The sequence below is a fragment of the Oncorhynchus mykiss genome, chromosome 8, assembly GCF_057628025.1.
Source record: "Oncorhynchus mykiss isolate SJ-2025 chromosome 8, ASM5762802v1, whole genome shotgun sequence".
NCBI lineage: Eukaryota > Metazoa > Chordata > Actinopteri > Salmoniformes > Salmonidae > Oncorhynchus > Oncorhynchus mykiss.
Window position 1 is genome coordinate 40,499,681 of NC_143029.1, and position 27,562 is coordinate 40,527,242.

The 27,562-nt window shown below is 41.8% G+C and overlaps 1 protein-coding gene across 4 annotated transcripts in view; it reads right to left on the bottom strand.

The window, feature by feature from the left end:
* The window catches only part of LOC110529902 (solute carrier family 22 member 16), a 105,848-nt gene extending 82,382 nt beyond the window's left edge, over positions 1–23,466 (bottom strand). For 3 of the 4 annotated variants that reach the window (XM_090243423.1, XM_090243424.1, XM_036985462.2), the window contains exons 1-2: positions 23,286–23,466; positions 20,350–20,832 (exon numbers count right to left, since the gene is read on the bottom strand). In XM_090243423.1, coding sequence (XP_090099549.1) covers positions 20,350–20,832; positions 23,286–23,422 — 620 coding nt within the window. In that variant the 5' untranslated portion in view covers positions 23,423–23,466. Of the gene's footprint in view, positions 1–20,349; positions 22,398–23,285 lie in introns of all 4 variants that reach the window. The other variant, XM_090243421.1, reaches the window with a different exon arrangement.
* Positions 23,467–27,562: the final 4,096 nt, after the last annotated feature.

The following is a 27,562-nucleotide window of genomic DNA, read 5'->3' on the forward strand; positions in this document are numbered from 1 at the left end:
TATCCAATAACTTTCCAACCCGGAGCATACGTTTTCTTCTGCAGCCAAATGGGACGATGGTGACATCCACAGACAAATGCGCCACAGGGAAATTGCATTCTGCCAGGACAGTGACTCATTCCCCTCCCATTCGGTCAAAGTTCACACCAGAAGCTCCATTCCATGTTCTACTGAATGAGGACATCTAGTGGAAGGCGGAGGAAGTGCTAACAGATCCATATCTTATTTGGAAGGGAAGAGGCGATGACTTAAAATTAGAGACGCATTCAGAATTTCACTTCCTGTTTGGAAGATTGCCTGCCCTATGAGTTCTGTTATACTCACAGACATAATTCAAACAGTTTTAGAAACTTCAGAGTGTTTTCTATCCAATATTAACCTGTTAGAGCTCTAGGGGCGCTATTTCATTTTTGGATAAAAAACGTTCCCGTTTTAAGCGCGATATTTTGTCACGAAAAGATGCTCGACTATGCATATTTGACAGTTTTATAAAACTTGACAGTTTTGGAAAGAAAACACTCTGAAGTTTCAGAATCTGCAAAGATTTTGTCTGTAAGTGCCCCAGAACTCATTCTACAGGCGAAACCAAGATGATGCATCACCCAGGAATTAGCAGAATTTCTGAAGCTCTGTTTTCCATTCTCTCCTTATATGGCTGTGATTGCGCAACGAATGAGCCTACACTTTCTGTCGTTCGCCCAAGGTCTTAGCAGCATTGTGACGTATTTGTAGGCATATCATTGGAAGATTGACCATAAGAGACTACATTTTCCAAGTGTCCGCCTGGTGTCCTGCGTCGAATTCGGTGCGCAATTGCCAGCTGCTTCTACTTTACCATTTGATTCAGGGGAGAAAGCATGTGTCCAAGAATGATGTATCAATGAAGAGATATGTGAAAAACACCTTGATGATTGATTCTAAACAACGTTTGCCATGTTTTCAGTCGATATTATGGAGTTAATTTGGAAAAAAGTTCGCGTTTTGAGGACTGAATTTTCGGATTTTTTTTGGTAGCCAAATGTGATGTATAAAACGGAGCTATTTCTAATACACAAGGAATCTTTTTGGAAAAACTGAGCATCTGCTATCTAACTGAGAGTATCCTCATTGAAAACATCAGAAGTTCTTCAAAGGTAAATGATTTTATTTGAAGGCTTTTATGTTTTTGTTAATGTTGCGTGCTGGATGCTAACGCTAATGCTAACGCTAATGCTAACGCTAAATGCTAACGCGAAATGCTAACGCTAGCTAGCTACTTTTACACAAATGATTGTTTTCCTATGGTTGAGAAGCATATTTTGAAAATCTGAGATGACAGTGTTGTTTACAAAAGGCTAAGCTTGAGAGATGGCATATTTATTTCATTTCATTTGCGATTTTCATAAATAGTTAACGTTGTGTTATGCTAATGAGCTTGCTGATAGATTTACACAATCCTGGATACAGGGGTTTTTTCATAGCTAAACGTGACGCAGAAAATGGAGCGATTTGTCCTAAACAAATAATCTTTCAGGAAAAACTGAACATTTGCTATCTGAGAGTCTCCTCATTGAAAACATCTGAAGTTCTTCAAAGGTAAATTATTTTATTTGAATGCTTTTCTGTTTTTTTGTGTAAATGTTGCCAGCTGAATGCTAATGCTAAATGCTACGTTAGCCATCAATACTGTTACACAAATGCTTGTTTTGCAATGGTTGAGAAGCATATTTTGTAAATCTGAGATGACAGTGTTGTTAACAAAAGGCTAAGCTTGAGAGCTAGCATATTTATTTCATTTCATTTGCGATTTTCATGAATAGTTAACGTTGCGTTATGGTAATGAGCTTGAGTCTGTATTCACGATCCCGGATCCGGGATGGGGAGATCAGAAAGGTTAATAATAATGTGCATATATTAGCAATCTAGGACAGAGTAGGATGCAGTTCACTATGGGCACGCAATTCATCCAAAGTGAAAATACTGCCCCCTATCCCCAAAAAGTTTTAAGCAAATCAAAGTTAATTTATGATACAGCATGTAAGCTACACAATACAATGAAATGTTACAGTGTACTACAATATTCACTGTAGTATTTTTGCCACAAAACACCACAGTGAATATTATAGTATTCCTACCATAGTATACGCTATAGTATTTTTAAATGTGGGGAGCCATGAATGATATACTTCCTGTATTTTCAGAAGGACCTCTGCTATTTACTGTAGCTGACGACATGGGAAGAGTTGAGATAAAAAATGTTGAATGTCACACAAGCTTATGTGTGAAATAATTAATGGGGTGGCAGGTAGCCTGATAGTTAAGAGCTTTGGGCCAGTAAACGAAAGGTCACTGGATTGAATCCCTGAGCAGACCATGTGAAAAATCTGGTGATGTGCCCTTGACCAGGGCACTTAACCATAATTGCTCCTCTGCTAAATGACTAAAATGTAAATAAGCAGCATTGTATTGTTGACTGGGAATTTCACATTGCCACATAGAAGGTTTGTGACTCATGGCATTGATCCAGACCAAATATTGGTTGAAATACTGGTACTACTGGCCTACTGAGTGGCGCAGCAGTCTAAGGCACTTCATCGCAGTGCTAGAGGCGTCACTATAGACCCGGGTTGGTTCCCAGAGTGTGTCACACCCGGCCGTGACCGGGAGTCCCATAGAGCGGCGCACAATTGGCCCAGCGTCGTCCGAGTTAGGGGAGGGTTCGCCCGGGGTGGATTTACTTGGCTCATTGCGCTCTAGCGAATCCGTGTGGTGGGCCGGGTGCCCGCAGGCTGACCTCGGTCATCAGTTGAACTGTGTTTCCTCCGTCACATTGGTGCGGCTGGCTTCTGGGTTAAGCTGAAGGGTGTTAAGAAGCACGCTTTGGCAGGTCATGTTTCAGAGGATGCGTGACTCGACCGTCGCCTCCTGACCCTGTTGGAGAGTTGCAGCGATGAGACAAGATCGAAATTGGAGGAGAAAATAATACCACAACAACCACACATTTTTTTTTTAAATACCACAACAACAACAAAAATATTTTAAATATAAATACTGGTCGACACAAGCTGGGAGCAGCAGGGGGGCAACAGCCCTAGGAGCAGTTTGGGTTGAAATTGCACATCGCTAGTATCACTATACAACAGGAGTTGCTGAGTTTAGAGGTGTTTGAGTGAGTACGGGATTTGCATGTGCCTCGAGGCCTCCAGACCAGACAGAACAAATCAATGAACAATTTGGCTGATACATGTGAGTCTGGAATTAGCAGTATGCTTGGTTGTAAGAAACAATCATCCTCTTTCCCCCCACTGAATACAAATAATGCAATCTTATAATGCTATACTATACTGTATATACAGTTGAAGTTGGAAGTTTACATACACTTAGGTTGGAGTCATTAAAACTTGTTTTTCAAACACTCACAAATTTCATGTTAACAAACTATAGTTTTGGCAAGTCGGTTAGGACATCTAGTCATTTTTCCAACAATTGTTTACAGACAGATTATTTCACTTATAATTCACTGTATCACAATTCCAATGGGTCAGAAGTGTACATACACTAAGCCTTTAAACAGCTTGGAAAATTCCAGAAAATTCTGTCATGGCTTTAGAAGCTTCTGATAGGCTAATTGACATAATTTGAGTCAATTGGAGGTGTACCTGTGAATGTATTTCAAGGCCTACCTTCAAACTCAGTGCCTCTTTGCTTGACATCATGGGAAAATCAAAAGAAATCAGCCAAGACCTCAGGAAAAAATTTGTAGACCTCCACAAGTCTGGTTCATCCTTGGGAGAAAATTCCAAACGCCTAAAGGTACCATGTTCATCTGTACAAACAATAGTACGCAAGTATAAACACCATGGGACCACGCAGCCGTCATACCGCTCAGAAAATAGATGAGTTCTGTCTCCTAGAGATGAACGTACTTTAAAAAAGTGCAAATCAATCCCAGAACAACAGCAAAGGATCTTGTGGAGATGCTGGAAGAAACAGGTACAAAAGTATCTATATCCACAGTAAAACTAGTCCTATATCGACATAACTTGAAAGGCCGCTCAGCAAGGAAGAAGCCACTGCTCCAAAACCACCATAAAAATGCCAGACTAAGGTTTGCAACTGCATATGGGGACAAAGATCTCCTCTAGTCTGATGAAACAAAAAAACAAAAAAAGCATACTTCCAAAGTTGTGGCAAAATGGCTTAAGGACAACAGAGTCAAGGTATTGGAGTGGCCATCACACAGCCCTGACCTTAATCCTATAAACAAATTGTGGGCAGAACTGTGTGTGCGAGCAAGGAGACGTTTGACCCAAGTTAGACAATTTAAAGGCAATGCTACCAAATACTAATTGAGTGTATGTAAACTTCTGACCCACTGGGAATGTGATGAAAGAAATAAAAGCTGAAATAAATCATTCTCTCTACTATTATTCTGACATTTCACATTCTTAAAATAAAGTGGTCCTAGATCCTAATTGATCTAAGACAGGGAATTTTTATAAGGATTAAATGTCAGGAATTGTGAAAAACGAAGTTTAAATGTATTTGGCTAAGGTGTATGTAACTTCCGACAACTGTAAGAATTAGAGGATGTCTAGTATCAGACGGCTTACCCAGTCGTACAATAGTATACTAATTGGATGACTTACCTTATCATACATCTTGGAGGCTGTATAGTATGTCGTTATTTGAGACCAGGTAGCTTTTTGCTCCGTAATAAAGGAGAATTACGGGGAGAATTTATGTTGGCAGTTACTTCAAAATGTAGGAAAAACAAAAATACAAAGGTTAGCTAAATTTACATAGCAGTTTAGGTGAATTGGGTTAAGTTTAGAATAAATGTTAGGGGAATGGTTAGCTAAAATGCTACAGTTGTCCCAGACTCGAACATGCAACCTTTGAATTGCTAGACTGTCGCGGATTACGCCAACCCATCCTCCCCGACCAACCTCCTTACTTATGTTTCTGCCTCAAATAACTAGACCATTAATCGGTATCATAGATCTAGCAGGTGCTCAGAACTACATAAAGTATATTTCATATGGCTCTGAGGCCAGGCTTGAAACAGACATTCAAACTATTCAACAGCCCATGATGATATAGTAGGGAGTGGGACACACCCTCTCTCCTCAACCCAGGGTAGCCTAGTGGTTAGAGCGTTGGACTAGTAACCGGAAGGTTGCAAGTTCAAACTCCCGAGCTGACAAGGTACAAATCTGTCATTCTGCCCCTGAACAGGCAGTTAACCCACTGTTCCTAGGCCATCATTGTAAATAAGAATTTGTTCTTAACTGACTTGCCTAGTTAAATAAAGGTAAAAAATGAATTAAAACCCAGCTCACGTCTTGGGTTTGTGAACATGAGGCGTTCAACTGAGTACCCTATTCTCTGCACAGTGGACACCTAGACCCTAGCTAGACCAAGGGACTACTGGCCTTGGCAGGCATCTTCTTCCCTGTCCTTGCTGGACAACTGGATAATAGCCTACCAGTTGACTTGATATGTCCCCACTGTACCAAGAGTCTTAATCTTTCTCTGTGGCTGTTGACTGGCTGTCACCCTGTAGTGTCAGATAACGTAAACACCTCTCTGAACTGGCACACAATGCTATCCAAACACACACTTTCACACTCTGTTTGTCTGTTTCGTGTTTGAGAAACAAGGATGTTCTAAGGACCTGCTGAGAATAAACCCTCACCCCTAACCCTCACCTATACCCTCATCACCCCTCCATACTCAATGCTCACCTCTCACCTCAGTCATAACATTGGCACTCCTCATAAACCAATCATAGCTTGCTCCATAGCTCATAGCTTTTTAAAAACATATATATATTTTTATTTCACCTTTATTTAACCAGATAGGCCAGTTGAGAACAAGTTCTCATTTACAACTGCGACTTGGCCAAGATAAAGCAAGGCAGTGCGACACAAACAACACAGAGTTACACATGGGATAAACAAACGTACAGTCAATAACACAATAGAAAAGTATATATACAATGTGTGCAAATGTAGTAAGGCAATAAATAGGTCATCGTGGCAAAATAATTACAATTATTAATTAAACACTGGAGTGATAGATGTGCAGAAGATGAATGTGCAAGTAGAGATACTGGGGTGCAAAGGAGCAAAGAATAAATAACAATATGGGGATGAGGTAGTTGGGTGGGCTATTTACAGATGGGCTGTGTACAGGTGCAATGATCAGTAAGCTGCTCTGACAGCTGATGCTTAAAGTTATTGAGGGAGATAGAAGCTTCAGTGATTTTTGCAATTCGTTCCAGTCATTGGCAGCAGAGAACTGGAAGGAAAGGTGACCAAAGGAGGAGCTGACTTTGGGGATGACCAGTGAAATATACCTGCTGGAGCGTGTGCTACAGGTGGGTGCTGCTAAGGTGAGCTGAGATAAGGCGGGGCTTTACCTAGCAAAGACTTATAGATGACCTGGAGCCAGATGGCACTGTGATAGACTACACCCAGATTGCTGAGTAGAGTGTTGGGGGCTATTTTGTAAATGACATCGCCGAAGTCAAGGATCGGTATGATAGTCAGATTTACGAGGGAATGTTTGGCAGGATGCTTTGTTGCAAAATAGGATGCCAGTTCTAGATTTAATTTTGGATTGGAGATGCTTAATGTGAGTCTGGAAGGAGAGTTTACAGTCTAGTCTAACCAGACACCTAGGTATTTGTAGTTGTCCACATATTCTAAGTCAGAACAGTCCAGAGTAGTGATGCTAAACGGGTGGGCAGGTGTGGGCAGCGATTGGTTGAAGAGCATGCATTTAGTTTTACTTGCATTTAAGAGCAGTTAGAGACCACGGAAGGAGTGTTGTATGGCATTGAAGCTTGTCTGGAGGTTTGGTAACACAGTGTCCAAAGAAGGGTCAGATGTTTACAGAATGGTGTTGTCTGAATAGAGGTGGATCAGAGAATCACCAGAGGCAAGCGCAACATCATTGATGTATAGAGAGCAAAGAGTCGGCCCGAGAATTGAACCCTGTGGCACCCCCATAGAGTCTGACAGAGGTCTGGAAAACAGGCCCTCCGATTTGACACACTGAACTCTATCTGAGAAGTAGTTGTTGAACCAAGCGAGGCAGTCATTTGAGAAACCAAGGCTGTTGATTCTGCCGCTAAGAATGCGATGATTGACAGAGTCGAAAGCCTTGGCCAGGTCGATGAAGACGACTGCACAGTACTGTCTTTTATCAATGGCGGTTATGATATTGTTTAGGACCTTGAGCGTGGTTGAGGTACACCCATGACCAGCTCGAAAACCAGATTGCATAGCGAAGAATGTACGGTGGGATTCGAAATGGTCGGTGATCTGTTTGTTAACTTGGCTTTTAAAGACTTTAGAAAGGCAGGGTAGGATAGATATTGGTCTGTAACTGTTTGGGTCTAGAGTGTCTTCCCCTTTGAAGAGGGAGATGGCCGCGGCAGCATTCCAATCTTTAGGGATCTCAGACGTTCTGAAAGAGAGGTTGAAGATACTAGTAAATAGGGTTGCAACAATTGCGACGGATAATTTAAGAAAGTGTGTCCAGATTGTCTAGCCCAGCTGATTTGCAGGGGTCCAGATTTTGCAGCTCTTTCAGAACATCAACTATCTGGATTTGGGTGAAGGAGAAATGGGGAGGCTTGGGCAAGTTGCTGTGGGGGATGAAGAGCTTTTGACGGGGTAGGGGTAGCCAGGTGAGAGCATGGCCAGCCTTAGAAAAATGCTTATTTAAATTCTCAATTATAGTGGATTTATCAGTGGTGACAGTGTTTCCTGGCCTCAGTGCAGTGGGCAGCTGGGAGGAGGTGCTCTTATTCTCCATGGACTTTACAGTGTCCCAGAACTTTTGGGAGTTTGTGCTACAGGATGCATATTTCTGTTTGAAAAAGCTAGCCTTTGATTTCCTAACTGCCTGTTTCCTAATTTTATGAGGGAAAACATTTTGTTTTGGGAATTTTCAAAGTACTTTCAATATTATTGGTTGATCACTGTTCTGCAAAATACAGTGCCTTCGGAAAGTATTCAGACCCTTGACCTCTTCCACATGTTGTTAGGTTACAGCCTTATTCTAAAATGTATAAATATATTTCCCCCTCATCAATGTACACACTATACCCCATAATGACCAAGCAAAAACATTTTTATATTTTTATATATTTTTGCTAATTTATTAAACATAACCGGAAATGTAACATTTACATAAGTATTCAGATCCTTTACTCAGTACTTTGGCAGCGATTACACCCTTAAGTCTTCTTGGGTATGACGCAATTGTGCACCACCCAATCCCAGCCGGTTGTGATACAGCCATGGATCGAACCAGGGTGTTCGTGGTAATGCCTCTATCACTAAGATGCAGTGTCTTAGACAGTTGCGCCACTCGGGAGCCCCATGACATGTATTTTTTTCCCGCTGCCCGTGTTTCAATACAGGTGCATGATAATGGTCCATTCTAAATCAAAACAGATGTCACCCCATATATTATTGAGTATATGTAAAGACAACATTAAATCAAGAATCGTCCGATGGTTGACAATATCAGCCAATATCACTTGTGAATTATATATTATCACTTGTGAATGATGCCCAGCATAAGAAACAATGCCTTTTTTTTTGGCAACTTTTTCGAATCACAGTCGCACACCTGACGTAGCATAGCCCATAGGCCTACATGTTTTAATACAGTTTGTATCACAACTGAATTGGCCAAATAACTTCATAGAATTAAGCACACTAATACGCTTTACAATGGGTGTAGAGCCTAACTGGCATACATAGGTGGTGAGTGAGTTTCAAGTTTGGGGAAGATCATTTTCACCATAAAAATGCACCTTTCTAATAAAAGCATTACATGCATAATTGCATGGCTATTCTGTGTTGAGCGGTTAACAAAGAAATAGGTCCTCCTATATGCTTAATTTGGAGTTATTAATGTAGCTTTAGATGTTCTACAAACGTTGGGCTATGTGTTTTGGTTTTTAATTCATTGTGAAGCTGTATGATGCGACTCTAATGATGATTTGAAAAAAGTAACTTGAAATGCATGAGCTCTGCTTTGTTTTCTTTGTGCAGGCTGTACACACTACATCAGTCACTCATTCACAATTTGATAAGCACTTGATAATGCCTAGAATTTCACTGCACTCTAAACAAATCCATGCCTTTTGTGGCCAGTGGCCGTTATGCTCTTCCCCCTGAGTGCTTCTCGTTAGGCCTACTCAAGTAGTAGGCCTAACGAACAGCCAAAGCACTAGCCTAATTCAATCTACTATCCTCCATAGTACAAAAGTCAGCCTATTCTATTCTGTGTGAGAAATAAATATTCCCAACATGGTCTGGGACAGTTGTGGGATGCCAAATTAATACAACCACTTTAAGCTAAACAGATCAGAATGTTTAGCTTAAAATGTTGATAAACTATTAGGCTATTTCTTCACAATATAAGCGCAGCAATGCGCACATGGTAGTAGGCTATAAGTACTAATATTCCAAATCTTGTCTGCTAGGAATTCTAAGCAAATCTGGTCTGCTAAATGAACTAGTGCAGTCCACAGCCATACTGTATCAGGGCCTAACATAAGGACAACTCAGAGTATGCTATTCTGTTCTTCTTACATAGACCACATTTTCTTTATATCATGCCTCTTTAGACCTGTCTAACATAAATCATGGATTTATTGTGAAGGTGCAGGCTATATTACATGGATTTATTGTGAAGGTGCAGGCTATATTACATGGATTTATTGTGAAGGTGCAGGCTAAACTACATGGATTTCTTAGACTTTTTAAAATGTATATGTTCCAAAGGTCTGCATCAGCAGCTTGTGTGGAAGCCAGGAGATGCTAAATGTTAATTAACGGTCAATTACCGTGAGACCGACAGTTATTTCCCCCGGCTGGCTAAATTTTGTGACCGCCAAAGCCCTAGAAGTGACGCTTGGCATTTAGGCCAAAGAGTTAACTATTGGTTTCATCAGACCAAAGAATCTTGTTTCTCATGGTCTGAGAGTCTTTAGTTCTGAGATGCACTGTCTTCTGTGTGACCTTATATAGACATGCGTGTGCCTTTCCAAATAATGTCCAATCAATAGAATTTACCACAGGTGGACTCCATTCAAGTTGTAGAACCATCTCAAGGATAATCAATGGAAACAGGATGCATATGAGCTCAATTTCAAGTCTCATAGCAAAGGGTCTGAATTCTTATGTTTTTTTATTTATTCATACATTTCTAAACCTTTCTAAAAAACGGTTTTCACTTTGTCATTATGGGGTATTGTGTGTAGATTTATGTGGAAATTATTTATTTAATCCATTTTAGAATAAGGCTGTTAAAGTAACAAAATGTGGAAAAAGTAGAAAATTATAGAATGGCAAACCAAATAAATATGTATAGCAGCCTAGATGTATGGTAAATGGGTGTTTCTTCCCTGGCAGTGGCAAGAATGATGACAAATTACAGGTTACGTGTGTGCACTGTGGAGGCCCGTTGGAGGCTTGACCACTTTGGCCAATAAAAAATAAATCCTTGATGTTCATAAAATTCCACGGACCCTTCTCTTGTGTAGTGGAACCCAGAATGACATGTGACCACTTGTTTACGGTGACACCGTTCTGCTGAGGACAGCACAACTAGAGTGGCCATCGCAAAGTCCAAGGAGCCTGACCCTCTTTGGAATTTGCTGTAGCCCTGCTTGGGATATTTAGCCTACATTGGCAATTAGTTGAGACACAGGGCCCGTTCTAGCTTGGTGTGTCAGGGTGGGCAATTGGAAATGTAAATTGGGCCAAGTTGGAGGTAACAATGCATTTAGACGTAGTAATGATTTATGTTCACTACTTAGACAATTGATTTGATAGCATGTTAAATCCATGCAAATAAATTTGATGAATTGATAGTTCACTTCTGTTGTCTTGTATTCTGTAATATGGTATATTGTAACACTGTCTTCAAGCTAATCAAATGTCATTTGTGATACAGTGAGTGAGCTACACAATACATTGAAATACATACTAACAATAAAGCTCTCCTCGCAAACAGTGCAATGATATTAAAGGGAAATTTCACAGCTGCTCCAGTGAAAAGTTTGGACACCTACTCATTCAAGGTTCTCTTTATTTTTACTATTTTCTACATTGTAGAATAATAGTGAAAACATCAAAACTAAGAAATAACACATATGGAATCATGTAGTAACCAAAAAAGTGTTAAACAAATCTAAATATATTTTAGATTCTTCAAAGTAACCACCCTTTGCCTTGATGACAGCTTTGCATACTCTTTAAATTCTTTCAACCAGCTTCATAAGGTAGTCACCTGAACTGCATTTCAGTTAACAGGTGTGCCTTGTGAAACGTAGCTTCCCCTGGAATGCTTTTCCAAGTTTTGAAGGAGTTCCCACATATGCTGAGCACTTGTTGGCTGCTTTTCCATCACTCTGTGGTCCAACTCATCCCAAACCATCGCAATTGGGTTGAGGTCGGTTGATTGTGGAGGCCAGAACATCTGATGCAGCACTCCATCACTCTCCTTCTTGGTCAAATAGCCCTTACACAGCCTGGAGGTGTGTTGGGTCAGTGTCCTGTTAAAAAAACAAATGATAGTCCCACTAAGCGCAAAACAGATGGGATGACGTATCGCTGCAGAATGCTGTGGTAGCCATGCTAGTTAAGTGTGCCTCGAATTTAAATAAATCACAGACACTGTCACCAGCAAAGCACCCACACACCATCACACCTCTTCCTCCATGCTTCACGGCGGGAACCACAAGTCCATTGCTCGTGTTTCTTGGCCCAAGCAAGTCTCTTCTTCTTATAGGTGTCCTTTAGTAGTGGTTTCTTTGCAGCAATTCGACCATGAAGGCCTGATTCACGCAGTCTCCTCTGAACAGTTGATGTTGAAATGTGTCTGTTACTTGAACTTTGAAGCATTCATTTGGGTAACTCTAGAGTCTGGTAACTTTAATGAACTTGTCCTCTACAGCAGAGGTAACTGGGTATTCCTTTCCTGTGGCGGTCCTCATGAGAGACAGTTTCATCGTAGCGCTTGATGTTTTTTGCGACTGCATTTGCAGAAACTTTCAAAGTTCTTGAAATTCTCCTTATTGGGTTAAAGTAATGGTGGACTGCTGTTTCTCTTTGCTTATTTGAGCTCTTCTTGCCATAATAGGGACTTGGTCTTTTACAAAATAGGGCTATCTTCTGTATACCACCCATACTTTATCAGAACACAACTGATTGGCTCAACCGCATTAAGGAAATAAATCCACAAATGAACTTTTAACAAGGCACACCTGTTAATTGAAATGCATTCCAGGTGACTACCTCATGAAGCTTGTTGAGAGAATGCCAAGAGTGTGAAAAGCTGTCATCAAGTAAAGGGTGGCTACATTGAAGAATCTAAAATCTAAAATATATTTTGATTTGTTTAACACTGTTACTACATGATTCCATATGTGTTATTTCATAGTTTTGATGTCTTCACTATTATTCTACAATGTAGAAAATAGTAAAAATAAAGAAAACCCTTGAATGAGTAGGTGTGTCCAAACTTTTGATGGGTACTGTACAGTGCCTTGCAAAATAATTCATCTCCCTTTGCGTTTTTCCTATTTTGTTGCATTACAACCTGTAATTTAAATGCATTTTTATTACAGGTATTGGACATACACAAAATAATCCAAATTGGTGAAGTGGAATGAAAAAAAAATACTTGTTTCAAAAAATCAAAATAAAAAACAAATGGAAAAGTGGTGCATGCAGATGTACTCACCCCCTTTGCTATGAAGCCCCTAAATAAGTTATGGTGCAACCTTCAAAAGTCACAGAATTAGTTAAATGAAGTCCACCTATGTGCAATCTAAGTGTCACATGATCTTTCACATGATCTCAGTATATACAGTGGGGAGAACAAGTATTTGATACACTGCCGATTTTGCAGGTTTTTCTTCCTTACAACGCATGTAAAGGTCTGTAATTTTTATCATAGGTACATTTCAACTGTGAGGGGCGGAATCTAAAACAGAAATCCAGAAAATCACATTGTATGATTTTTAAGTAATTAATTTGCATTTTATTGCATGACATGAGTATTTGATACATCAGAAAAGCAGAACTTAATATTTGGTACAGAAACCTTTGTTTGCAATTACAGAGATCATACGTTTCCTGTAGTTCATGACCAGGTTTGCACACACTGCAGCAGGGATTTTGGCCCACTCCTCCATACAGACCTTCTTCAGATCCTTCAGGTTTCGGGGCTGTCGCTGGGCAATACGGATTTTCAGCTCCCTCCAAAGATTTTCTATTGGGTTCAAGTCTGGAGACTGGCTAGGCCACTCCAGGACCTTGAGATGCTTCTTACGGAGCCACTCCTTAGTTGCCCTGGCTGTGTGTTTTCGGGTCGATGTCATGCTGGAAGACCCAGCCACGACCCATCTTCCATGCTCTTACTGAGGGAAGGAAGTTGTTGGCCAAGATCTCGTGATACATGGCCCCATCCATCCTCCCCTCAATACGGTGCAATCGTCCTGTCCCCTTTGCAGAAAAGCATCCCCAAAGAATGATGTTTCCACCTCCATGGTTCACGGTTGGGATGGTGTTCTTGGGGTTGTACTCATCCTTCTTCTTCCTCCAAACAAGTGGAGTTTAGACCAAAAAGCTATATTTTTGTCTCATCAGACCACATGACCTTCTCCCATTCCTCTTCTGGATCATCCAGATGGTCATTGGCAAACTTCAGACGGGCCTGGACATGCGCTGGCTTGAGCAGGGGGACCTTGCGTGCGCTGTAGGATTTGAATCCATGAAGGCGTAGTGTGTTACTAATGGTTTTCTTTGAGACTGTGGTCCCAGCTCTCTTTAGGTCATTGACCAGGTCCTGCCTTGTAGTTCTGGGCTGATCCCTCACCTTCCTCATGATCATTGATGCCCCACGAGGTGAGATCTTGCATGGAGCCCCAGACTGAGGGTGATTGACCGTCATCTTGAACTTCTTCCATTTTCTAATAATTGCGCCAACAGTTGTTGCCTTCTCACCAAGCTGCTTGCCTATTGTCCTGTAGCCCATCCCAGCCTTGTGCAGGTCTACAATTGTATCCCTGATGTCCTTACACAGTTCTCTAGTCTTGGCCATTGTGGAGAGGTTGGAGTCTGTTTGATTGAGTGTGTGGACAGGTGTCTTTTATACAGGTAACGAGTTCAAACAGGTGCAGTTAATACAGGTGATGAGTGGAGAACAGGAGGCTTCTTAAAGAAAAACTAACAGGTCTGTGAGTGCCGGAATTCTTACTGGTTGGTAGGTGATCAAATACTTATGTCATGCAATAAAATGCTAATTAATTACTTAAAAACCATACAATGTGATTTTCTGGATTTTTGTTTTAGATTCCGTCTCTCACAGTTGAAGTGTACCTATGAAAAAAATTACAGACCTCTACATGCTTTTCAAGTAGGAAAACCTGCAAAATTGGCAGTGTATCAAATACTTGTTCTCCCCACTGTATATACACCTGTTCTGAAAGGCCCCAGCGTCTGCAACACCACTAAGCAAGGGGCACCACCAAGCAAGCGGCACCATGAAGACCAAGGAGCTCTCCAAACAGGTCAGGAACAGGTCAGAGCACCATTAAAAAAGAATAATAATAATAAAGTAAAAAATGCAAAGAATATGGCACCACAACAAACCTGCCAAGAGAGCCCACCAAAACTCATGGACTAGGCAAGGAGGGCATTAATCAGAGAGACAACAAAGAGACCAAAGATAACCCTGAAGGAGCTGCAAAGCTCCACAGTGGAGATTGGAGTATCTGTCCATAGGACCACTTTAAGCAGTACACTCCACATGTGGGAGACTCCCCAAACATATGGAAAAAAAAGTACTCTGGTCAGATGAGACTAAAATTGAGCTTTTTGACCATCAAAGAAAACGCTATATCTGGCGCGAACCAAACACCTCTCATCACCCCGAGAAAACCATCCCCACAGTGAAGCATGGTGTTCTTGAGGGAAACCTGGAAACCTCAAACCTCTTCCAGCGATTTGAGACTGGGAGGAGGTTCACCTTCCAGCAGGACAATGAACCTAAGCATACTGCTAAAGCAACACTCAAGTGGTTTAAGGGGAAACATTTAAATGTCTTGAAATGGCCTAGTCAAAGCCCAGACCTCAATCCAATTGAGAATCTGTGGTATGACTTAAAGATTGCTCTACACCAGCGGAACCCAACCAACTTGAAGGAGCTGGACCAGTTTTGCATTGAAGGATGGGCAAAAATCCCAGTGGCTAGATGTGCCAATCTTATAGAGACATACCTCAAGAGACTTGCAGCTGTAATTGCGGCAAAAGGTGGCTATACAAAGTATTGCCTTTAGGGGGGGGGGGGGGGGTGAATAGTTGCACGCTCAAGTTGTCCGTTTCTTTTCTTATTTATTGTTTGTTTTAATTCATGAGGTGGAGGACCGCCCTGTGGATGCGTGAGCTCTTCTTGAAAAGAGGAATCATCAGAAGCAGCCATTGTGGCTATTCATTCAATAGACAGTGCGCGGTACATTGTCATCTATAGACGGTACAATAGCTCCTTTTAACCTGTAAACTTGTACCGGCCCAGTTTTGAAAAGCCTTTGAGGGTGGGAACAAGGAAGTATGGCTTCCGTAAGGATGTTGTTTTTACAAACCGAAAATGAGTCAAGAAAATTAAAATATTAGAGAAAATGAGTCAACCTACACTGAACAAAAATATAAATGCAACATGCAACAATTTCAAAGATTTTATTGAGTTACAGTTCCAATGACAAAATCTGTCACCTTAAATAAATTCCTTATGACCTAATCTATGGATTTCACATAACTGGGACATGAATCTGTTAGTCACAGAGACCTTTAAAAAAAGGTAGGGGTGTTGGTCAGAAACCCAGTCAGAATCTTCGCATAGAGTTGTGGAATGTTGTTCCACTCCTCTTCAATAGCTGTGTGAAGTTGCTGGATATTGGCGGGAACTGGAACATGCTGTCGTACACGTCGATCCAGAGGATCCAAAACATGCTCAATGGGTGACATGTCTGGTGAGTACGCAGGCCGTGGAAGAACTGGGCCATTTTCAGCTTCCAGGAATTGTGTACAGATCCTTGCGACATGGAGCCGTGCATTACCATGCTGAAACATGAGGTGGTTGTGGAAGATGAATGCCACGGCAATGGGCCTCAGTATCTTGTCATAGTATTTATTTGTTTATTTCTGTGTTTCAAATTGCGGATCGTTGTCCGTAGCTTATGCCTGCCCATACCATAACCCAACCGCCACTATGGGGCACTTTGTTCACAACGTTGAAATCAGAAAACTGCTCGCCCACACGACGCCACACACACTGTCTGCCATCTGCCCGGTACAGTTTAAACTGCGATTCATCCGTGAAGGGCACACTTCTCCAGCGTGCCAGTGTCCATCGAAGGTGAGCATTTGTAGGTACACCGAACTGCAGTCAGGTCAAGACCCTGGTGAGAACGACGAGCATGCAGATGAGCTTCCCTAAGACGTTTTCTGACAGTTTTGTGCATAAATTATTTGGTTGTGTAAACCTACAGTTTCATCAGCTGTCTCAGAGCATCTCACAGGTGAAGAAGACAGATGTGGAGGTTCTGGGCCGGTGTGGTTACACATGGTTTGTGGTTGTGAGGCTCTGGTGGAAATTCCTGCAGTCAGCATGCCAATTGTATGCTCCCTCCAAACTCGAGACATCAGTGTCATTGTGTTTGTGACAAAGCTGCACATTTTAGAGTGGCCTTTTATTAACCCCAGCACAAGGTGCAACTGTGTAACTTTGATGCTGTTTAATCATCTTCTTGATGTGCCACACCTGTTAGGTGGATTGATTATCTTGTCAAAGGAGAAATGCTCACTAACAGGGACGTAAACAAATTTGTGCACAAAATGATTTGAGAGAAATTAGCTTTTTCGTGCATGTGGACAATTTCTGGAAACTTTTATTTAACTCGTGAAACATGGGATCAACACTTTACATGTTGCATTTTATATATTTGTTCAGTGTAGATATCCTGCAACGTTCTGGCAGATAGGAACAACGTTGAGACAAGTTCAATGACTCTACTGAACAAGGACAACTATATCTTCTCGCGTGATCATGCAGTCGGCGAAACACAAAGGCCACAACAATTCTACAAAACATGACTCCATTAATGTTTTGATCAGCAGGCTCAATCAACCAATGAAAGAAAACACAGCTATTGGGCATAAATATGTTTGAAACACTTTCTCATCGCTCATAATGATTAGGGAGACTGGAAAACCACCCCAAATAGTGTCTTGCGGTGAAGTTTCACTTTAAGCTGCATGTATTTGTATTTATTACATTTAGGGAAGTTTACGACAGTGTCAAAGTTTATTACTAGCACAGGAGGCCGGCAAAACGACAGGTCATGGGCAAGAGGTCAGTAATCCAGATCAGTGTCAAAAAGGTACAGAACGGCAGGCAGTCTCAGGGTCAGGACAGGCAGAGGTCAATAATCTAGTGTGGTGTGACAAGGTACAGAACGGGCAGGCAGGCTCAGGGTCGGCAGAATGGTCAAAACTTGGAAAACAGGAACTAGAAACAGACGGGCGCAAGGGGAAAACTACTGGTAGGCTTGACAAACAAAACAAACTGGCAACAGACAAACAGAGAGCACAGGTATAAATACACTGGGGATAATGGGGAAGATGGGAGACACCTAGAGGGGGGTGGAGACAAGCACAAAGACAGGTGAAACAGATCAGGGTGTGACAGTATTTACATTAGACTATAGCCTACAAATTGCTATGCCACGTAGTTGCAGGCCTATTAGGCTATAGGCCTACTGCAAATTATTGTTGTTTGTTCCTGAACTTGTTCCTCCATCTGTCCTTCAACTCCAAAAGTTGGTTCAACTTCTTTAGCATCATTGCATGACCCTTGCGCGGTCCTTTCAGCACCACGAAGGGCGCGTCAATTGTTTAAAATGACATCTCATCAAGATCTGTTGCCTACGCCCAATAGTCCTATTCATCACGTGTTATTATTATAATACATAAAAGATGATCACTTCTCACAATGGTGCTTGTTTAGTAAAGTTAAATCAAAGCAGAATCAATGTCTCGCAAGATCACATAATGATTCATTCGCATTTACCTAACAGAACCGAATATAATACCATAGCAGAGTAGGCCTATAACGTTACTGTTACGCCATAAACACCTACTCATTTCTAATGAGATTTTAGGATGGCTAGCTGAAGCTGAATAGTTGAATATTTTCTCATGCGCCAAAACTCAGTGTGCCACTAGGCTGGATATATGCTTTGATTGAAACATAAGACAAGAAACGCTAATAGTCTGCTCACACCATCTGCTCTAATTCACTAACGAAACAGTAATTCAAAGAATGCATATTCCCATGAATGAGATCAATCAAATGATTGGTATGGAAATGCAATTTGGATGTTTCACTGGTAAAACGTGAAGAATTATCATTCACAATTGACAGTGATGATGGCCTATTTGGTAGCCTATGCCTAAACTTGGTGTTTGAGGGTATTAAAAATGTGCATTTTTCTTGAGACAATATGTGTGGGCATACGTTGCAATTGGTATGCATATTTTATAATGCATACCAATTGATTGAGGAAATTACTTATCATAACCGCCATCGATAAAAGACAGTACTGTGCAGCTGTCTTCATCGACCTTGCCAAGGCTTTCGACTCTGTCAATCACCATATTCTTGTCGGCAGACTCAGTAGCCTCGGTTTTTCTGATGACTGCCTTGCCTGGTTCACCAACTACTTTGCAGACAGAGTTCAGTGTGTCAAATCGGAGGGCATGCTGTCCGGTCCTCTGGCAGTCTCTATGGGGGTGCCACAGGGTTCAATTCTTGGGCCGACTCTTTTCTCTGTTTATATCAATGATGTTGCTCTTGCTGCGGGCGATTCCCTGATCCACCTCTACGCAGACGACACCATTCTATATACTTCCGGCCCGTCCTTGGACACTGTGCTATCTAACTTCCAAACGAGCTTCAATGCCATACAACACTCCTTCCGTGGCCTCCAACTGCTCTTAAACGCTAGTAAAACCAAATGCATGCTTTTCAACCGTTCGCTGCCTTCACCCGCACGCCTGACTAGCATCACCACCCTGGATGGTTCCGAACTTGAATATGTGGACATCTATAAGTACCTAGGTGTCTGTCTAGACTGTAAACTCTCCTTCCAGACTCATATCAAACATCTCCAATCAAAAATCAAATCTAGAGTTGGCTTTCTATTCCGCAACAAAGCCTCCTTCACTCACGCCTCCAAACTTACCCTAGTAAAACTGACTATCCTACCGATCCTCGACTTCGGCGATGTCATCTACAAAATTGCTTCCAACACTCTACTCAGCAAACTGGATGCAGTTTATCACAGTGCCATCCGTTTTGTCACTAAAGCACCTTATACCACCCACCACTGCGACCTGTATGCTCTAGTCGGCTGGCCCTCGCTACATATTCGTCGCCAGACCCACTGGCTCCAGGTCATCTACAAGTCCATGCTAGGTAAAGCTCCGCCTTATCTCAGTTCACTGGTCACGATGGCAACACCCACCCGTAGCACACGCTCCAGCAGGTGTATCTCACTGATCATCCCTAAAGCCAACACCTCATTTGGCCGCCTTTCGTTCCAGTTCTCTGCTGCCTGTGACTGGAACGAATTGCAAAAATCGCTGAAGTTGGAGACTTTTATCTCCCTCACCAACTTCAAACATCTGCTATCTGAGCAGCTAACCGATCGCTGCAGCTGTACATAGTCTATCGGTAAATAGCCCACCCATTTTTACCTACCTCATCCCCATACTGTTTTTATTTATTCACTTTTCTGCTCTTTTGCACACCAATTACCTGTACATGACCATCTGATCATTTATCACTCCAGTGTTAATCTGCAAAATTGTAATTATTCGCCTACCTCCTCATGCCTTTTGCACACAATGTATATAGACTCTCTTTTTTTCTACTGTGTTATTGACTTGTTAATTGTTTACTCCATGTGTAACTCTGTGTTGTCTGTTCACACTGCTATGCTTTATCTTGGCCAGGTCGCAGTTGCAAATGAGAACTTGTTCTCAACTAACCTACCTGGTTAAATAAAGGTGAAATAAAAAAATTAAAAAAATTAAAAATATATTTTGCTCTCCCTCACATAAAACAAATTGCTCTACACCACTGATGACGACGTCCATGTTTTGTCATCGACACCCTTCCAGTTATCAAGGTTCTCCAAGGCACAGGGACACCGCAGGGGACAGACATGATCCCCATATTTGGGATTAAGTAGGTGGGGAGAGCTACTCTTACCTATCAGCGATGTCCCCAAACACCAGTGCTCCGATCAGCACCCCCATCATAAACGTGGGCTGACACAGCTTGGCCAGCCATTCCCTGTCACACACCAGGTCCCAGTCCGTCACGATGCTCTGATACACCTCACTGTGGTCGTACACGTAATGGTAGTTCCCGTCACACTTTTCCGTCGTCCTGTTGACGACCTGCTCGTAGGTAAAATCTGTGGGGTTCATCCGCTGAGTGCGCTGGCAGGTGCTAAGCTCCCACTGTTGGCCCACAGCCGTTCGGACCACCATGGGCCCGTTCGCCGGTTTGAAGAATGGTAGCACCTCCTCCAGGGAAGCACCAGTGTGGTTCCCATACAGGACGTCAGTGATGTTACCTGGCGGAGCACAGACAAAGTTTGGCCTCTCCACGAGGAACACGGAGGCCAGGTAGTGGATTCCACAGGCTATGGCTTGGAAGACAGCAGCAAAGTACAGACATGCCTGGAACCTAGGAGGCGGAGAGGAGGATGAGAGGTGAGTATAATATAGGGGGTTCAATAAAAGGATAACATGAGGAAGTTGCATTGTAAAACTTTGCCCTGTAAATGTACAGCATTATACTGGCAGCAGAGTTGCCAGTTGAATACTGTAATTTAGCTTTACAGAAGGGATGCTTAATTAACCCTATGGATAAGAAAGGTTTTCAGGGCATTGCTTGTGTACTACAAGTGTGAACTACAATTCCGAGGCTGTTTTAAACTCATTAATGTCAATAATCATCGCTTGCAAAACAGTTTTCGAAACATATGCTGATATACCTTTATCTTTCATATCAGTGAGAAAGAATTGTTCAATTAAAAATGTAAAATCAAATCAAATATACACTTAATGTAGGGGTTTTGCACAGATCCATATGCTGTGTGCCTCCAGCTGACAAACTACACTTCCTCCCCAGTTACGCTTACACACAGGTGTTCGGAGCATGCTAGATAGCTAATTAGCACAGGTGGCCGCCTATGTCCTCTGTCTGTCTTCTGTAAACAAGCACTGTAACATGTAGCTATGGCCCGTGTGTCACGTTCGTCGAAGTGAGGAGACCAAAGTGCAGCGTGATGTGAATACATTATACTTTTAATAAAGACGGACACTAAACAAACTATACAAAATAACAAAACGACTGTGACGCTATCATACAAACGTGCAGACACAGGCAACTAGACATAGACAATAACCCACAAAATACCCAAAGCAGATGGCTGCCTAAATATGGTTCCCAATCAGAGACAACGATAAACAGCTGCCTCTAATTGAGAACCAATCTAGGCAACCATAGACATACATAAACACTTAGATGGTAAACAACCCCATAAACCTACAAAGCCCCTAGACAGTAAAAAAACCCACATACATCACCCATGTCACACCCTGACCTAACCAAAATATGTAAAGAAAACAAAGAATACTCAGGTCAGGGCATGACAGTACCCCCCCACAAAGGTGCGGACTCCGCACCTCCGGAAACCTAATCAAAAGGGGAGGGTCCTGGTGGGCCTTTTTCACGGCGGCGGCTCGGATGCGGGAGGTGGACCCCGCTCTACCTCAGTCTTGGCCCACTTAGGTGACGCCTCTGGAGCGGGGACCCTCGCAGCGGGCCCCGGACTGAAGATCATCGTAGAGGGCGCCACTGGACGGAAAGGCGCCTCTGGACTGAGGAGCGGCTCTGGTTCCGGACTGCGACCCGTCGTGGTAGGTTCCGGACTGCGACACGTCGTGGTAGGTTCCGGACTGCGACCCGTCGTGGTAGGTTCCGGACTGCGACCCGTCGTGGTAGGTTCCGGACTGCGACACGTCGTGGTAGGTTCCGGTCTGCGACCCGTCGTGGTAGGTTCCGGTCTGCGACCCGTCGTGGTAGGTTCCGGACTGCGACCCGTCATGGTAGGTTCCGGACTGCGACCCGTCGTGGTAGGTTCCGGTCTGCGGCCCGTCGTAGGAGGTTCCCGGTCTGCGGCCCGTCTGGCATCTGTTTGAACTTGTTACACTTGTGTGGGTTGTAGACTCCGTCTCATGCTACCACTAGAATGAAAGCACCGCCAGCATTCAAAAGTGACCAAAACATCAGCCAGGAAGCATAGGAACTGAGAAGTGGTCTGTGGTTACCACCTGCAGAACCACTCCTTTATTGGGGGTGTCTTGCTAATTGCCTATAATTTCCACCTGTTGTCTATGCCATTTGCACAACAGCATGTGGAATTTGTTGTCAATCAGTGTTGCTTCCTAAGTGGACAGTTTGATTTCACAGAAGTGTGATTGACTTGGAGTTACATTGTGTTGTTTAAGTATTCCCTTTATTTTTTTGAGTAGTGTATTTTACCACGCATTCTACAGTGTTTTCCCGTTTAAATTACAGGAAAGTCTTAGTGTGCATCAAATAAATAAAACCGTTACTATCCAACATAATTGATACATGCGTTCTTATAATAAAGTAGCCTAACAAAAAAAATATTCTTCATATGCAAAAAATCCAAACATTAACTATACAGTAGGTGTACATTAAGTGTTATGGTTGCATAGTGAGAATGAAAAAAATTAATATATTCTAAAAGAGAATGTCTATACAATTTTAACGCGTCAATGATGCAAGGCACTACACATCCGTCTCTCTAAAAGCAAGTTCATACCAACTTGAAGAAGGAAGAAAGCTGCTGCATTTTGTGTGCAGAGAAAAAGAAACATCCACTTTAAGGTCTGCCATATTTAGGGCTACTAGGCTAACCATAAATATAACCATAATCCCCATAGAGCTATTTAAAAATATTTTAAAAACTCTTGACTACAAGAGGGTATACGGTCATCATATTCCTATGGAGGGTGGTCGACTGAACAGGACACATTCTTATAGTTTACGATAGCAAGGTTAAACTGATTCAATGCAATAAACATATATTGTTCCGGGTAACCTACCTTTTGAAGTGTCCAAACTCATCGAATATACGCTCCACGCTCATAACTCGTTGACAGGTCTGGCTCGCCACTGACAATTTGTAAATGTTGGCTTTCACTTGAACACGGAGTAGGAGGGGCGCGCAAATAGGGGACATTTCCACTCAGTGCGGCTAACAGGAAACATTTTTTTCGTAACTATGGTCAAGAGTGTGGCCAAGGGTGAATTTGACAGCTCCGTAGGCTGGGATTTTTTTCATATTTTTTTCTCCATGATATATATTTTTTATCACCGCTATATGGATAAAATGTTACACATTTGGCCTAGCCATGATGTTTCCTTTGATCAGTCGGATAAGCACTTAGGCCTAACACCTCGTCAATTCACTGCTTTCGGAGATCCAGTGATTCATCATTCTAGCACTCCAAAATAATACAGTGTCCTTCTGTTTTCTTTGATGAAAGACATCACATTCACTCAATCAATTATCCTACTACATTAAATCATTCATAGACGCCAACTGTCTCTCTCTGTCCCTCTGTCTCTCACAGACACACACCTGCGCTTTTTCCAGGCTTGTGTTTTATGCTTCTTGTGCCTGACACACACTGGTGGTCCCGTGTGTGTCAATCTATACAAGAGTTGTAGACTTTACCGTGAAATGCTTGCTTATGAGCCCTTTCCTAAAAATGCAGAGTTAAAAAGTAAAACATTATAAAATAAATAATAACACAATAAAATAACAATAATGAGTCTAAATTAAATGGTACCAAGTCAATGTGCTGGGAGTATGAGGTAGTTGAGGTGATTGAGGTGATATGTACATGTAGGTAGGGGTAAAAGTGACTAGAAAATCGTGTGTGTGTTCGGGTGTGTGTGTACTGTGCTTGCATGTGCGTGTCTGCTGCATGTTTGTGGCACTTTCAGACTATAATATGTTATAAAATAATCCATAGCTCATATTAATGAATGATTGTTAGGCAGAACGTGCCTCTGCTGACTCTATCTGGCATAGGGCAGCAGGTGAGGAGCAGAGGAACGGGTGGTTCTATTGACTTACTGTATCTCTCCACCCTACCCTGGTTGGCTACAACAGGTACCCTCTGTTTGTATTAAGAGTGAAACTAAACTTGGACTTAGCCTTTCTAATATGCACTTAACAAGAAATTTGTGGAGTGTTTGAAAAACGAGTTTAAATGACTCCAACTTAAGTGTATGTAAACTTCCGACTTAAACTGTATACAGTGGGGCAAAAAAGTATTTAGTCAGCCACCAAATGTACAAGTTCTTCCACTTAAAAAGATGAGAGAGGCCTGTAATTTTCATCATAGGTATACTTCAACTATGAAAGACAAAATTAGAAAAAAAATCCAGAAAATCACATTGAAGGATTTTTAATGAATTTATTTGCAAATTATGGTGGAAAATAAGTAACAGTGTGTGAAAACCTTGTGAAGACTTACAGAAACGTTTGACCTCTGTCCTTGCCAACAAAGGGTATATAACAAAGTATTGAGATAAACTTTTGTTATTGACCAAATACTTATTTTCCACCATAATTTACATATAAATTCATAAAAAATCCTACAATGTGATTTTCTGGATTTGATATGTATACATATGTGTATGTACATAGATATGTATATTTACCAAAAAAAGATATGGGTTATTGGAATGATGCAGACAATTACATTGATGGAAGTAAACAATCTTTCTGTAATATTAAGCTGATCCACCCCTAAAAAAAGAGAAAATTATACCAGTAGACAGCATTTTTGCTCTGTTAGCCAAATTGAAAATTAAAGGTTTTTAAAATCTTTACACATTCGTGAATCATTGCATTAATCAAGTGTGCAACACTATATGCAATATGGTTTAGATGAGAAGCTCCTGTATAGTTTGGATTGCTATTCTTATTTAGTTTTTCTATATACTATGTTATTTAAGGCATCAGCATGCTTCAGTTTGACCGAACGAGTGTACTTGCATACTCCCTTTAAAGACCTTCGCATTAAAAAAAACAACAGCAATGGTACTGTTTGTCCATTTTGAGACTCCGTAGCCACTATACACTAAGTCAGAATTGATCTAAGATTAATTTTGACATTTTTGCAGAGGAGATCTTAAGCCAAGCAATTTTACATCTAACTACAATATTTGGTGCTGTATTTCTCATGGAAAAATGTGCATGAAAATGAACCACCAAATACTTTATTGAAGTATCCCTATTGTTGACCAATCACAGACAAAATGGCGTGTGCCAGAACATGTTTTCATCTCTTCTCTCTCTTCTGAGCCTAGAAGCTCCTGGTTTGGCATCAGGCATTGATCTCAATGTGTCGAGGTGATGAGGTTCTGCTCTCTTTCTCTCTCCGTCCGTCTCTCTCTCCGACCCCCTAGTGTGCTTGAAGCTCTTCTCTCCTCTGTTCCCTCCTGGCCCTACCTCCTCCCTCTCTGCTTTGATAGTAGCTTGGCTCAGGGCAAGCCCCTGCACAGCTCAGCAGCAGGGAAGATTTGTTCAGAACAGTACAACAGGAGCCTGAGGTCTGTTCTCTCAAGGTCAAAACTCACAGCTTTGTTCACTTTCATCTTGAGGACAGCTTTAAATCAGAACAGAGAAGCACAAACACACACAATGTGTCTATGATGTGCTAAAAAGAGAAACTGAATCCATCTTTGTCTCCTCTCCATCGTTTTTGGGACAGGGGCCATATTATATTATTCCCATCGATCTCTATTGAATCATTTGGATGAGGGGAGACAAGCAGAACAGAGTCAGTGCCAGAGCTTCATTTGGCCAGGGTGTCTGTTTCACGCCAAGGTGTTTTGCCTTCATAAGAACTTTGCTGGCTTACACAGCACTTCTGTTCTCTAAGCGAGGATCACTGAGGAACAAGTACAACTACACTGTCTGAGGCTCTGAGCATCATACTGCATGTGTGTTGTCGTGTCTTATCAAATAAATTCTCTGTAATTATTATTACGTGATTAAACTAATCACGTAAATGTAATTAACTAGGAAGTCGGGGAACCAAGGAAAATATTCCGATTACAAAGTTATAATTTTCCTAATAGAACTTTCAGATTTTTTTTATATCTGATCAATTAGTCTTCTAATTAATGATTTATTATTTTCCTCACGTTAGTCTCATTCCAAACGTCATAAATTGATGGTTATCTGCACGAACCCAGTCTTCACTATGAATCATCCATTCTTCAATTGTTTCAATCATTTATTTATTAACTAACTAAATAATCACAGAAATGCACATGCAAACAAACAAAGTAGATATGGTTACAAGGAAACGATAGGGGATGTGCCCTAGTGGGCTAAACCGGTATTACGGCTTGGTGGACAAAAGGGAAGTGGGTGTAGACTGAGAAAGGCGGGATTTACGCAAATGTGTCACTACACACTTGATAATTCCAACAATTGAAATGCTAATCCTTTGCACATGAACGCTCACTCACTCGGGAATAATTGCAATCAATATACACTGCTCAAAAAATAAAGAGAACACTTAAACAACACAATGTAACTCCAAGTCAATCACACTTCTGTGAAATCAAACTGTCCACTTAGGAAGCAACACTGATTGACAATACATTTCACATGCTGTTGTGCAAATGAAATAGACAACAGGTGGAAATTATAGGCAATTAGCAAGACACCCCCAATAAAGGAGTGGTTCTGCAGGTGGTGACCACAGACCACTTCTCAGTTCCTATGCTTCCTGGCTGCTCCATAGCTACTGGAGTCCCTCACTGACAAACAGAAAATGCTGGAGCAACATCCAGGTGAAAACAAAGAGAACACTGCAGCACCATCAACACCCAAAAGGCTGAAGCAAGGCAGCAGAAGTACACTGCTCAAAAAAATAAAGGGAACACTGAAACAACACAATGTAACTCCAAGTCAATCACACTTCTGCAAATGGAATAGACAACAGGTGGAAATTATAGGCAATTAGCAAGACACCCCCTATAAAGGAGTGGTTCTGCAGGTGATAACCACAGACCATTTCTCAGTTCCTATGCTTCCTGGCTGATGTTTTGGTCACTTTGAATGCTGGCGGTGCGTTCACTCTAGTGGTAGCATGAGACGGAGTCTACAACCCACACAAGTGGCTCAGGTAGTGCAGCTCATCCTGGATGCCACATCAATGCGAGCTGTGGCAAGAAGGTTTTCTGCGTCTGTCAGCGTAGTGTCCAGAGCATGGAGGCGAAACCAGGAGACAGGCCAGTACATCAGGAGACGTGGAGGAGGCCGTAGGAGGGCAACAACCCAGCAGCAGGA